General features: G+C 41.9%; 1 protein-coding gene across 1 annotated transcript in view; it reads left to right on the top strand.

Annotated features, from left to right (window-relative positions):
- Nucleotides 1-2,178: 2,178 nt before the first annotated feature.
- Nucleotides 2,179-12,532, top strand: part of LOC122543101 (inactive carboxypeptidase-like protein X2) — an 81,232-nt gene continuing 70,878 nt past the window's right edge. Inside the window, exons 1-2 of the mRNA XM_043681354.2 lie at nt 2,179-2,958; nt 8,196-8,627. Of these exons, the coding sequence (XP_043537289.2) occupies nt 2,706-2,958; nt 8,196-8,627 (685 nt within the window). The 5' untranslated portion in view covers nt 2,179-2,705. The remainder of the gene's footprint in view (nt 2,959-8,195; nt 8,628-12,532) is intronic.

Raw genomic sequence — 12,532 nt, 5'->3', positions numbered from 1 at the left:
ATTCAAATGATTGACAATGTTTCAAACTATTAAGTGTGTCTTCCCTGATTGGGAGAACTACAGAACTACAGAAAATTCCAGAAAATCATCCAAAAATCTGTAAAAATAGGGTTCACCTGAAGACCAATCGCTCTTCTGTCTTCTGGAGGTCTTCTGTCTTCAAGAGGCAGAGACAAGCTGACCATCTGGGGAGACAGAGACACACACACACACAAAGAGAGAAAGCACCTTTGCAGACCTAGAACCAGAGAGAGAAAGATAGAGTAAGTCTACAACAGACTCACGAAGTATTGTAAACTTAAGGGACCAAATAGGATTAAAGATAGTATGTTGTTGTAACATTTTCCAAATAAAGTTGGGAGTATTTTGCATTGCTACAGCTTGTGTTCATCTTGATTTGACTGCTTCAGTATTCTGGGACATCTGGGCAAATTCATTCATAACATTCTGGTCAAAGTTAGAAATCAAACAACACCAGGTTATAGTCGAACAGCTTTATTTGGAGGAACTAGCTTTCGAAGCTGTGCTTCTTCATCAGGTGGTTGTGAAGAAGAATCATATAACACAGAACTTACAGCAACTGGATTACAGTGTCATGGAATGTAATATTAAACAAATTTAGTTTGAGTCTTTCATCTTTTAAAATGATCATGTTAGTGTTTATTCCTTCACATGTAAATCCCCGAACTTTTTAAAGTTACATTCTCAAGACGTTCGGTCAGACTGATTCTATTTCTAAAGTGGGATTTACAGAATTTTACATGGATTAAACCTAACATTGGCCTAACATTGGGACACAGACTGACTTTAACTTCACACCTTCAATGCATTATCTGAACTGATCTTTTGTTAAATTTAAACTAAAATTGATATTAAAAGCATATGGGGGAAAAGGTGAGCAGATAGAATGAGACTGGAGATCAGCTAAAGTCTCAGTAAATGGTAGAAAAGACTCAGTAGCTGTCAAAGCTTTTAAAATCATAGATTGTGAACTGGCACGTCACTGCTGAATTCCTCCCAGCACCTTTTGGAAAGTTATCGCTGAGTCTGAGAAGCAAAAGATGAGCAATTTCTCAAGAGAAATCTATTTAAAATGTCAAGAGATAGATACTTTCAAAGTGGAGTAACAGATAGATAGGATTATGAAGAAGGCATTTGGTATGCTTGCCTTTTTTGGTCAGTGCACTGAGTATTGGAGTTGAGAGGTTGTGATGTGGCTGTACAGGACATTGGTTAGGTCAGTTTTGGAATACTGTGTACAGGAAGGATTTGTAAAACTTGAAAGGGTTCAGAAAAGATTTACAAGACTGTTGCCAGGGTTGGAGGGTTTGAGCTATACAGAGAGGCTGAATAGGCTGGGGCTGTTTCCCCTGGACTGTTGGAGGCTGAGGGACGACTTCAATGGGTTTTGTAAAATCATCAGGGGCATGGATAGGGTAAATAGACAAGGTCTTTCCCCTGGAGTGGGGGAGCCCAAAACTAGAGGGCATTGGTTGAAGGTGAGAGGGAAAAGATTTAAAAGGGACCCAAGGGACAACTTTTTCACGTAGAGGGTGATGCCTGTATGCAATTTGCTGCCAGAGGAAGTAGTGGAGGCTAGTACAATGACAGCATTTAAAAGGCATCTGGATCGGGATATGTATAGGAAGGGTTTAGAGGAATTTGAGCCAAATGCTGTCAAATGGGAATAGATTAATTTGAGATATCTGTTTGGCATGGACGAATTGGACTTAAGTGCCTGTTTCCGTGCTATACGTCTCCATGACTCTCCTATAAATGATGGAGTTTTGTTATTCCAAAAAGTATAAAGTGCACCACCCTGCAACCTGAAGGGAAGTTCTCGAACAGGCAACATTTAGAGCTTATAGCCCTGGAAAATTCTTTTTGTATCTTGATACGGAAATCACAGAGGGCTATCATCTCTTTAATGATGAGCTCCCAATGTTTTCTGCTGCCTGGGATTTCGGTAAATGACTCACTTGCTGTTTTGCTAATTTAATCTCCTTTCTGATTTATGTTGGCTGTTGAGTTGGAAAAATCTATGCCAAGTATTTTTTCCCTCTCTTTTCGCTTTTCAGACGTGTGTATGGATTGGGGGGGGGGGGGGGCGGGGGCTTTAATTTCCTTCCTTGTTTATGACCAAAAAGTACAGCTGGCAAACCCAGTCAGCCGGCTGAGCACAGCAGCAGGCAGACAGAGAAAGTGCAGGGGACATTTCGAAGCGGTCATTGAGCAGCATCAAAGAGGGGAAGTTCAGTGATTGCCCGGGAACACTGTTCTGCAAACTCCATCCAAACTCATTGCAAAAAACTTTCCGCACTATTCAAGAGTTTTTTTTATTGCAGATACTATTTAAAAGAGTTTTATTACCGCAGATTAATCGTGTTCACAGACGAAGATTAACTCTTTAGCAACTGAAATTTTTTGAGATTAAAAGGACACACAACGTGGCAAGAATTTGACAAAACTTTTGATTTTCAAACACAGCCGATTGGTGTTTGTGTGGGCGAATCTGCCTGTCTTTGGTTTGGGAGTATCGGTGCTGGCTTCCCTCCATGCTGCTCTGAAAATTGGCTTGCTCTGACTGGACCTGTCCCGGTACCCACTGTCTTGCTGCTAGAAGGCAGTGGAACTCACAGCACAGTTTTTGTCAATCTCTTTCAACTATTTGCAGGTTTGCACAGTCGGATCCACACCAAGCCAGCATGAACGGTGCTGTTCGAGTCCTAACACTCCTTCTCGCTTTGAGTAGCGCTGGGTCCACTCAATCCCTGCTCGCCCATCTTAGCCCTGAAGATTCTCAACTCCAGGATAGATCTGGACAGGGAAATGAGAAAACACCAGGCGCTGGGCTGGGTCCTGATATGAGCCCTCCTGAAGGAACAGTGAATCGTGCAGAATCCATCGGACCCTTAAGAACAATGGTAGCTGAGAAGTCTTCGAAAGAAACACCTACTGGTAAGTGTCAAACTTTAGTCCAAACAAGATGGAAAGAGCACAGATGTACCTGACTTGGTCGAGTCATTGGTAACATTACTGGGATGCCCCATACAAAGACACACATTCTAAATATGAATAAATAAGACTACTATGTCCTGGGATAATATTTGAATTGTCTGTCTTCTAGATTGCTTTTAATGCTGCTCCAGTCATCTTTTCTGTGTGCAGTGGCATCAGAAAAAACAACCAACATTATCAAAGACCCACCCCAGTTTTACTCTTTCATTATCAGTTGGACAGAAGATCTCACAGTTCGAAAAAAAACGTACCAGCAGATTCAAGGAAAGCTTCTTCCCTGCTGTTATCAGACTTTTGAATGGACCTGTAATGTTAGGATCACAGAATCCCTACAGTGTGGAAGCAGGCCATTCAAGTCCATACTGCCCCTTGTTTGTGCAACACAATTAACATCATGCCCATCTTGTGTTGCTGCAGTTAAAATGCATATTCAGGTTGTAATCCATACTTTATTCTCTTGTGAAATATATTCATCTGCCTTCTTGAACCACTGCAATCGGTATGCTGTATATGAGGGAGGGAATTCCAGAATTTTGATCCGGCGAACTTAAGGAATGGCGAGTGGCTTGGAAGGGGTCTTTCAGGTGGTAGTATTCCCATGTATCTGCTTGAATGGATTTGATTTATGACTGTCACATTTACTGAGGTACAGTGAAAAAGGTTGTCTTACGTGCTTTACAGGCAGATCGTCCTATACAAGTCCATCAGGGTAACAGAACAGAGTGCAGGACATAGTGTTACAGCTGCCAAGAAGTGCAGAGAGAGTTCAACATTAGGGGCAGCATGGTAGATCAGTGATTAGCACTGTGGCCTCACAGTGCCAGAGACCTCGACTTGATTCCACCCTCCGGTGATTGTCTGTGTGGAATTTGCACATTCTCCCTGTGTCTGTGTGGGTTTCCTCTGGGTGATCTGGTTTCTTTCCACAGTCCAAAGATGTTCAGGTTTGCTGGATTCAATGTGCCAAATTGCCCATAATGTCCAGGGGTGTGCAGGCAAGGTGGATTAGCCATAGGAACTGTGGGTTTACAGGGATAGGGTAGGGGAGTTGAGTAGGGTGGGATGCTGCTCGGAGGGTCAGTATGCAGTTGTTTTTAAACTGTTGGATCTTCTGCTCGATGGAAAACAGTGGAAGAGAGTATAACTGGGATGGGTCTTCGATTATATTGATTGTTTTCCTGATGCGGCAGGAAGGATAGATGAAGTCAAAAGATAGGAGGCTTGTTTGTGTGATGGACTGGGCTGTATTCACAACTCTCTGTAGTTTCTTGTAGTCTTGGAAAGAACAGTTGCCACACCATACTGCGATACAGGATGCTTTCTATGGTGCGTCTGTAAAAATTTGTAAGAGTCTTTCTGGACATGTCAAATTTCCTCAGTTTCCTGAGGAATTAGAGACATTGCTGTACTTTCTTGACCTTAGGGTCAATACGGGTGGACCAGGACAGATTGTTGGTACTCGTCACTCCCAGCAATTTGACATTCGCGACCATCTCCATCTCAGTACTATGATGCAGACAGGTGTGTGCCCTCCACTCTACTACCTGAAGTCAATTGCCAGCTTCTTCATTTTGCTGATGTTGATGGAGAGGCTGTTGTCTGTACAACATGCTGTTAAGCACTCTATCTCCTTCCTGTACTCCTCATCGCTGTTTGAGATCAAACCTACAATGATGGTGTCACCAGCAAACTTGTGAATAGAGTTGTTGCTGCATTTAGCAACTGTCGTATTCATATAAGGATTATAGTAGGGGGCTCAGCATGCAGTCTTGAGGATTGTCATGGAGGAGCTGTTGTCAACTATCTTTACTGACTGTGGTCTGTTGCTCAGGAAGTTGAGAATCCAGTTGAAGATTGGGGAGCAGTGAGTTTAGAGGTGAGTTTGTTCGGAATTATGGTGTTGAAGGTGAAGCTGTAATCAATAAGTAGGAGCCTGACATAGGTATGCCTGTTGTCCAGACAGATGTTCCAAATATGAGTGTAGGGTCCAGGAGATGGCATCCACTGCCATGGATCTGTTGCAGTAGCAGGCGAGTTGTAGGAAATCAAGGCAATCATATGGCAATCAAGCCATAACCAATCTCTCAAAGCACTTCATAATTATGAAAGTCAGAGCCATTGGGCAGTTGTCATTGAGGCAAGCTGCATGATTTTTCTTTGGCACTGGAATGATGGTGGCCTTCTTGATGCAGCTGGGAACTTCAGATCGTGGAAAGGACAGGTTAAAGATGTCTGTGAATACTCCTGCCAGCTGGACCACACAGGAACTGAGTGCATGACCGGGACTCTATTTGGGCTTGTCGCATTCCTTGGATTCAACCTTAAGAAGGCCTATCTAACATCTGTGGCATTGACTGAGGGTAGAAGTACATCCAAAGCTGATGGGACAGGTGATATCATTTCAGTTCAAAGCAAACATAGAAGGCATTGAGCTTATTAGGTGGGGATATGCAGCTGTTTGACATTTTATCACGTTTGACTTTTGCCACAAATGATGGCTATCCACTCTGGGCCTCAAGCTTACTTTGGTATTACCTCTTGGCTTTCTCAATGGCCTTGCGAAGGCTGTACATGGATTTCCTGCATAGGTCAGGATCGCCTGACATGAACGTCTCAGACCTGGACTTAAGTAAGGAGTGGATCTTCTGGTTCATTCATGGTATCTAGTTGGAGTGGTCATGGGTTTGGAAAGTGCTTTCTAATGATCTTTGGCAAATTTCTGTAGTGCATCTTGTAAATAGTACATACTGCTGCTTGTGAGCTGCGGTGGTGGAAGGAGTGCATATTTGTGGATGTGGTGCCAATCAAACAGGCTGGATTGTTTTGAGCTTGTTGAGTGTTGTTGGAGCTGCATTCATGCAGGCAAGTTAAATTCTATCACACCTGATGTCTTATAGATGGTGGACAGGTTTTGGGAAGTCAGGAGCCCTGTTCCTCACTGACAGATTCCTTGCCTCTGACCTGTTCTTTTAGCCATTTAACTTAAGTGGTGAGTCCACTTCACTTTCTGGTCAATGGTATAACCCCCTGAATGTTGATTGTTGAGGAGTCCATGATGGTAACACCATTGAATGTCAAGGTGTGGTAGTTAGGTTGTCTCTTGTTGAAGATGATCATTGCCTGGCATTTGTGTGGCGCAAAAGGTACCAGCCACTTTTCAGACTCAGCCTAGATAATGTCTAGCAACTTCTGGAACAAAAGTCCTCATTGATTAGATTAGATTAGATTACTTACAGTGTGGAAACAGGCCCTTCGGCCCAACAAGTCCACACCGACCCGCCGAAGCGTAACCCACCCAGACCCATTCTCCTACATTTACCCCTTCAACTAACACTACGGGCAATTGCTGGAATGTTGTCAGGCCCATAGTCTTTGCACTATCCAGTGCCTCCAACTCCTTTGTGGTATCAATTGGAGTGAATCGCATTGGCTAAAGACAAGCATCTGTGACGCTGGGGTCCTCTGGAGGTGGCTGAGATGATCATCTGCTCAGCACTTCTGTCATATCTTTTGCATTCACATGCTGGACATTCTCATTATTGAGGATGGAGATATGTGTGGAGTTTCCCCCTCCACTGAGTTGTTTAATTGTCCACTATTATTCACATCAGGATGTAGCAGGACAGCAGAACTTAGATCTAATCCACTGGTTGTGAGGTGGCTAGCTTTGTCTATCACTTTGTGCTATGCTGTTTGACATGTAAGTAGTCCTGCTTTGTAACTTCACCAGTTTGACACCTCATTTTCAAGTGTGCCACGTGCTCCTCCTGGCATGCCCTCCTGCACTCTTCATTAAAACAGGGCTGAACCCCTGGCATGATGGTCATGGGGGAGTGGGAGATATTCTGGAACTTAAGATTGCAGTTTGTGGTGGAATACAATTCTGCTGTTGTTCGATAGCCCACAGTCCCTCATAGAAAATTCAGCTTCAGTGGCTCGATCTGTTCAAAGTCTGTCCTATTCAACACAGTGGCAGTGCCATGTGAGGTATTCTCAATTTGAAAGCAGGTGTTCCTCTCCACAAGGACTGTGAGGGGTAACTCCTACTGATGCTGTTATGGACAGATGCATCTGTAGCCAGCAGACTGGTGAGAATGAGGTCAACTATATTTTTCTCTCTTGTTAGTTCCCTCAGCACTTGTCGCAAACCTGGTCGAGCAGCAACGTCCTTTAAGACCTGACCATTTTAATTAGGAGAGCAGGAGTCAAACCACCTTTGGTGGTGAAATCCCCAGCTAGTATCCTATCTAGATTTCCAAATTATAATCTCTCTCTCTCTATTTTTTAATGAGCAATTTTATCAGGACTTCATTCTCTTCCATTACCCTTGTCTGAAATAGGCCTGGAATTTAGGAATGAAGTGGGTTGGATTGGAATCAAAAACTATCATGACATCGAACAAGAACTTGTGTCTGGGATAGAATCTGCATGAGACAGTCGTTTGGTTCATTTAAAAAAAAACATATGTGTTGGAAAGAGATGGAATCAGTATTCTCCAAGGATGAAATGAAATGAGCTGAAGGATTTTCCTCATCCAAGCATCGTGTAAAATAGTACAATTTCTGAACAATGGGCTTGACAACTTGATAATAGTTGGGGACAGATGCAGTGCATTTTAAAATGTGCCATGTGTCTGAAAGCTGACAGCACATGGTCAGTATAGAGTGAGAAAAGTATCATGAATCAAAAATTATTTTTGTTTTATGGGGATCAGCAATGAGTAAGCATCACAATACACTTTTTAAATGATTGGGAATTAATGTTAAAATTTACCTGCGTATTCATTGTACGATTCTGAAATGCTTGTTGCCCCTCGAGCTTCCTGAGCATTCCAAGATATTTGGGACCAGATGTAATCACCTTTCATTTTTAAAAATAACCATTCTTTCGTGCAGCTCCCCATTGTTAGCTACACATTTTGCTGTTCTTTTCATTTCCATACCTGTGCAATAATGCTCTGATGAAAATCAAGTTATCTCGTGTCTCTCTCATTTTTCCATCTTCCTTTATATTTCTTCAGTTCATATGCTCTTATATTTTCTCGAACTATTCTTGCATTATTCTTTGGTTTAGCAAGTAACATTTCCATTTAAGTTACTTTTCAGTCTTTTGCTCACCTCACTCTTTTATTCTCCTCACACTTTTAATTACTTCTCTTGTTACTTCTGTTTTAACAGTGAGAACCAGGAAATCTATTGGCAAGACAAATGATCCCGAAAAATCTCTTCCACAAGTAAGAAAGAGACGTGAAGAATCAGATAGTCTGCCAATAGTGACAGCTGAGAAAATGACAAAACCAAGAGGAACACCCAAAAAGGCCAAGAAAGAAAAAAAGCCCAAGATAAAGGCTCCAAAGCCTAAGAAAGAGAAAAAACCCAAAGAGAAACCTCCAAAACCAAAGAAAGAGCGAAAACCCAAAGACAAAAATTCAAAACCAAAGAAAGAGAAAACCCCCAAAGAAAAGCTGCCAAAATCTGAGAAAGCAAAGAAACCCAAGAAACCAGTTGAAAAACTTGAGCCCACAAAGGAACCTTTGCATGAAGAAGAAAAGCCTCAGCTACCTTCACAAGAAGAGGAAGAAAAGTCTCAGCCACTGGAAGAACACCAGGGTATGTAAAAAATCTTTTGAACACTTATCTTCAGTAAGTTTATAACAAAGGAAGTTCCAATCCTGCTGAACAGTACAAATGCAACTATCTGTTTTTCTCTGATTCCATCTGTTTGACACGACATAATCATTCATCACACTGGGCTATGAGACAGAAGACCATGACATAAATGGGCACAGTTATGCCATTTGGCCCATCGGGTCTGCCCCACCATTTGATCACAGCTGCTGTGTTCCTCAAAACCGTTCTCTCATCTTCTCCCTGTAACTCTCAATCTCCTTACCAATCGTGAATCTACCTATCTCTGTCTTAAATACACGCAATAACTTGGCCTCCAGAGCCCTCTGTGGCAATGAGTTCCTTCGATTAACCACCATCTGGCTGAAGAAATTCCGCCTTATCTCAGTTCTAAAGGGTTGTTCCTTCACTCTAAGGCTGTACCATCAGGTCCTGATCTCTCACTGCTCGTGGAAACATCTTCTGCATGTCCACTCCATCCAAGCCTCTCAGTATCTTGTGAGTTTCAAGTTGATGCCTCCACATCCTTAAATTTCATCAAGTCCAGAATCAGAGTCCTCAATTGCTCCTCATATGACAAACCCTTTGTCCCTGGAATCTTTGTTCTAAACATCCTCTGGAACCTCTCCAACACCAGCACATCCTTAGATATTGGGCCAAAAACTGCTCACAATATTGCAAATGCCCAGTCTGCCCAGAGCATTATGAAGCTTCAGCAGTACATTTGTGCCCTTGTATACCAGTGCTCTTGAAATAAATACTAACATTGCATTTGCCTTCCTTACTGCCAACTAATCCTGCATGTTAACCTTAAGAGAATCTTGATCTTGAACTCCCAAGTCCCCTTGTATTTCAGATTTTTGAAGCTTTTCCCCATTGAGAAAATAGTCTATGCCTCTATTCTTCCTGCCAAAGTGTATAACCTCACACTTCCCCATGTTCTATTCTAGCTTCCACTTTGCTGCCCATTCTCCGAGCTGGTCCAAGCACTTCTGTAGTCTCCCTGCTTCCTCAACACTACCTGCCCCTCTACCTGTCCTTGTGTCATCAGCAAACATAATAATAATGCCTTTAGTTCATTCATCTAGATCGTTAATGTGTAACATGCATAACTGTGGTCCCAATAGTGACCCCTGTGGAACTCCACTAATCACCAACTGCCATCCTGAGAAAAACACCTTCATCCCTACTCTCTGCCTTCATCCAGTACTTTGCCCCAACACCATAGGCTCTTATCATATTTAGCAGCCTCCTTTCCGACACCTTGACAAAGGCCTTCTGGAAATCCAAATGGCTCAAGTCCAGTGGCTCTCCTTTGCCTAATTTGCTCGTAACCTCCTCAAAGGATTCTAATAGATTATCAGTCGTGACATCCTCTTGACGAAGCCATGCTGATTCAGCCCTATTTTATCATGCGCTTCTGCAGTCCTATCCTTAAGAACAGACTGTAAAATCTTATCAACAACCAAGGTCAGGTTAACTGGCCTGTAGCTTCCTTTCTTCTGCCTTCCTCCCTTCCTACGTATGGGAGTTACACAAGCCATTTTCTAGTTTCTGGGATTCTCTCTGTCTGCAGTGAATCCTGAAAGATCACCACCAATTGCTCAGCTATCACTTTCAGAAGTCTGGGTGCAGTCCTTCTGGTCTGGGTGATTTTTTCACCTTCAGACTTTTCAGCTTTCTCTCCACATTTTCCTTAGTGAAGTCACACTCACCTCTGCCCTGACTCTCTTGAAGTTCTGGAATGCTACTGGCGTCTTCCAGTGTGAAAACTGATGCAATGTATCCATTCAGTTCTTCTGCCATATCTTTGTTTCCCCATTACTTCTTCTCCAGATTCAATTTCTTAGAGTCCAACATCCGCCCTTGCCTCTCTTTTATCTTTATATATCTGAAAGAACTCTTGCAATCTACTCCCCCTAAATGCTTTTTGTTATCCTGTCTGGTTTTTAAAAGCTTCCCAATCCTCTGGCTTCCCACTAATTTTTGCCGCATTGCATGCTTTTTCTTTTGCTTTTCTGCTGCCCTTGAGTTCCTTTACAAATTGATTTGCTCAATTGAAAATAAACTATTTATTTTCCCAATTAGTCTCATCCCATGTCATACTATATTTTCTCTTGGTAACCAGCTGCCTTATAAGTGATGAAGAAACTGTTAGTGAAAACTATGTGAATGCCGCAGCAATCCTAAATAATCACTTGTCCATTCCTGTTCTTCTTATCAACAACATTTTTGTGACTAATTAATGTCAAAAGACAGAACAGTCTATTTTGAATTGATTTTTCTTTTGATTTCCCAGTAAGAATAACCCAAACAACATAAAAGTTGGAAACTTGGAGGAGATATATAAGCTAGAATATAAGGAAAAATGTTTTGCATTTATATTGTAACTTTTTACCACCTCAGGGCATCCCAATGTCACAAATGAAGCACTCTTGAAGCATGGTCACTGCTGTAATGTAAAACCATGCAGTCAGTCTGTACACAGCACAGTCTCATGAACAGTATTGTGATCATGGCCAAAGAATCTAAAAATATGTAGATTGACAGCTAAAAATCAGACAGGATCAAGGACAATTTATGAAATAATTTCTGTCTTACATCTGACAAAGAACGAGTACTAACTTATCCAAAACAGCTTAACTACAATTAAACAAGCTTATAGGAAAGCTTTTTGAAACTGCTAGAAGTTAAAAAGCTTTAATGCAGCTGGTTTACAGGATCCTGTAATATGATACTTTATCTGGCACAGTCGCAGCTTCCTGGAGTTTTCCTCTCTTTCACGGACCAAGCTATTCCCCATCCTCCTTTCCTGTATTGCACCACAAGGAATATCCCAACTCTGTAAAGACAAAAAAACTTTTTAGGAAATTTCCTTCTTTTCAATACTGCAGTAGTTCCAACATTTTTGTTCATGTCTTTGCTGCTTCGTTACTGTATAACATCATTGAAATCTGGAGAAGATCTGTTGCCTGCAAAGGGATTGCTTCTTTGGGTTGAATTTGAGAATGGGATGTTATAGGGTCCCAAGGAGACATATCATGATGTCATGCTCTGTTGCTTTCATGTGCCCACAGATTGGTCCTCAGGCCAGTCAAAAGTATAATCCTATTGCAGTAAATGAAACTGCTCCCAAAACTTGTGCACAAAGTGCTTCAGCAGAAATAAGACACCTGACTTAGACAGACAAAACCAAAGTACTGTGGATCCTGGCAATCTGAAATGCAAACAGAAAATGATGGAAATACTCAGCAGCTCATACAGAATCTGTTGAGGGAGAAATGGAGTTATCATTTCAAGTCAATGATCTTTTGTTCAAGACGCTGAAAGTTAAATATGTAATGAGCTGGAGATTTTTCTTTTCAATATATTAAGAGTTGGAAACAAGCAGAGAGATTATATGTTTTGCAAAGTAACAAATAGATAAATGATTGTTTCCCCTAGATTTTCTTGCCCTTCTCATTATTCACTTGTCTTTTCAAAGTTCACTGTGACTTAGCTTACATCTTAAAAAGACATACTAAGCCCGTAGCCAAAGATGAAAAAGCAAAGTTAGGAGGAGGCGATTGGCAGAAGAGTGGGAGCTCCAGTTTGTGGAATCATATTTGGGTGGTGCATAAGCCTTCAAAGGAATTCCAAATACTGACCGAGTGAACTCAGCCACATTGCTGCAGCAAAATAAAGAGCAACAGCTCAACATTCCATCAAAAAGAAAAATGGAAAGTTGCTTCAGGGAGGAGAAAGTGAGGACTGCAGATGCTGGAGATCAGAGTTGAGAATATGGTGTTGGAAAAGCACAGCAGGTCAAGCAGCATCCGAGGAGCAGGAGAATCGACGTTTCAGGCAGGAGTCCTTCATCAGAAATGTTGTTTCAGTCTACCACAGCT

Source organism: Chiloscyllium plagiosum, unplaced genomic scaffold (assembly GCF_037043375.1).
Source record: "Chiloscyllium plagiosum isolate Xiang-an unplaced genomic scaffold, Cpla_swu_hap1 HiC_scaffold_48, whole genome shotgun sequence".
NCBI classification, from domain to species: Eukaryota; Metazoa; Chordata; class Chondrichthyes; order Orectolobiformes; family Hemiscylliidae; genus Chiloscyllium; species Chiloscyllium plagiosum.
The sequence above is the reverse complement of the archived record's forward strand: the minus strand, read 5'-3'. Positions and strand labels throughout refer to the sequence as shown.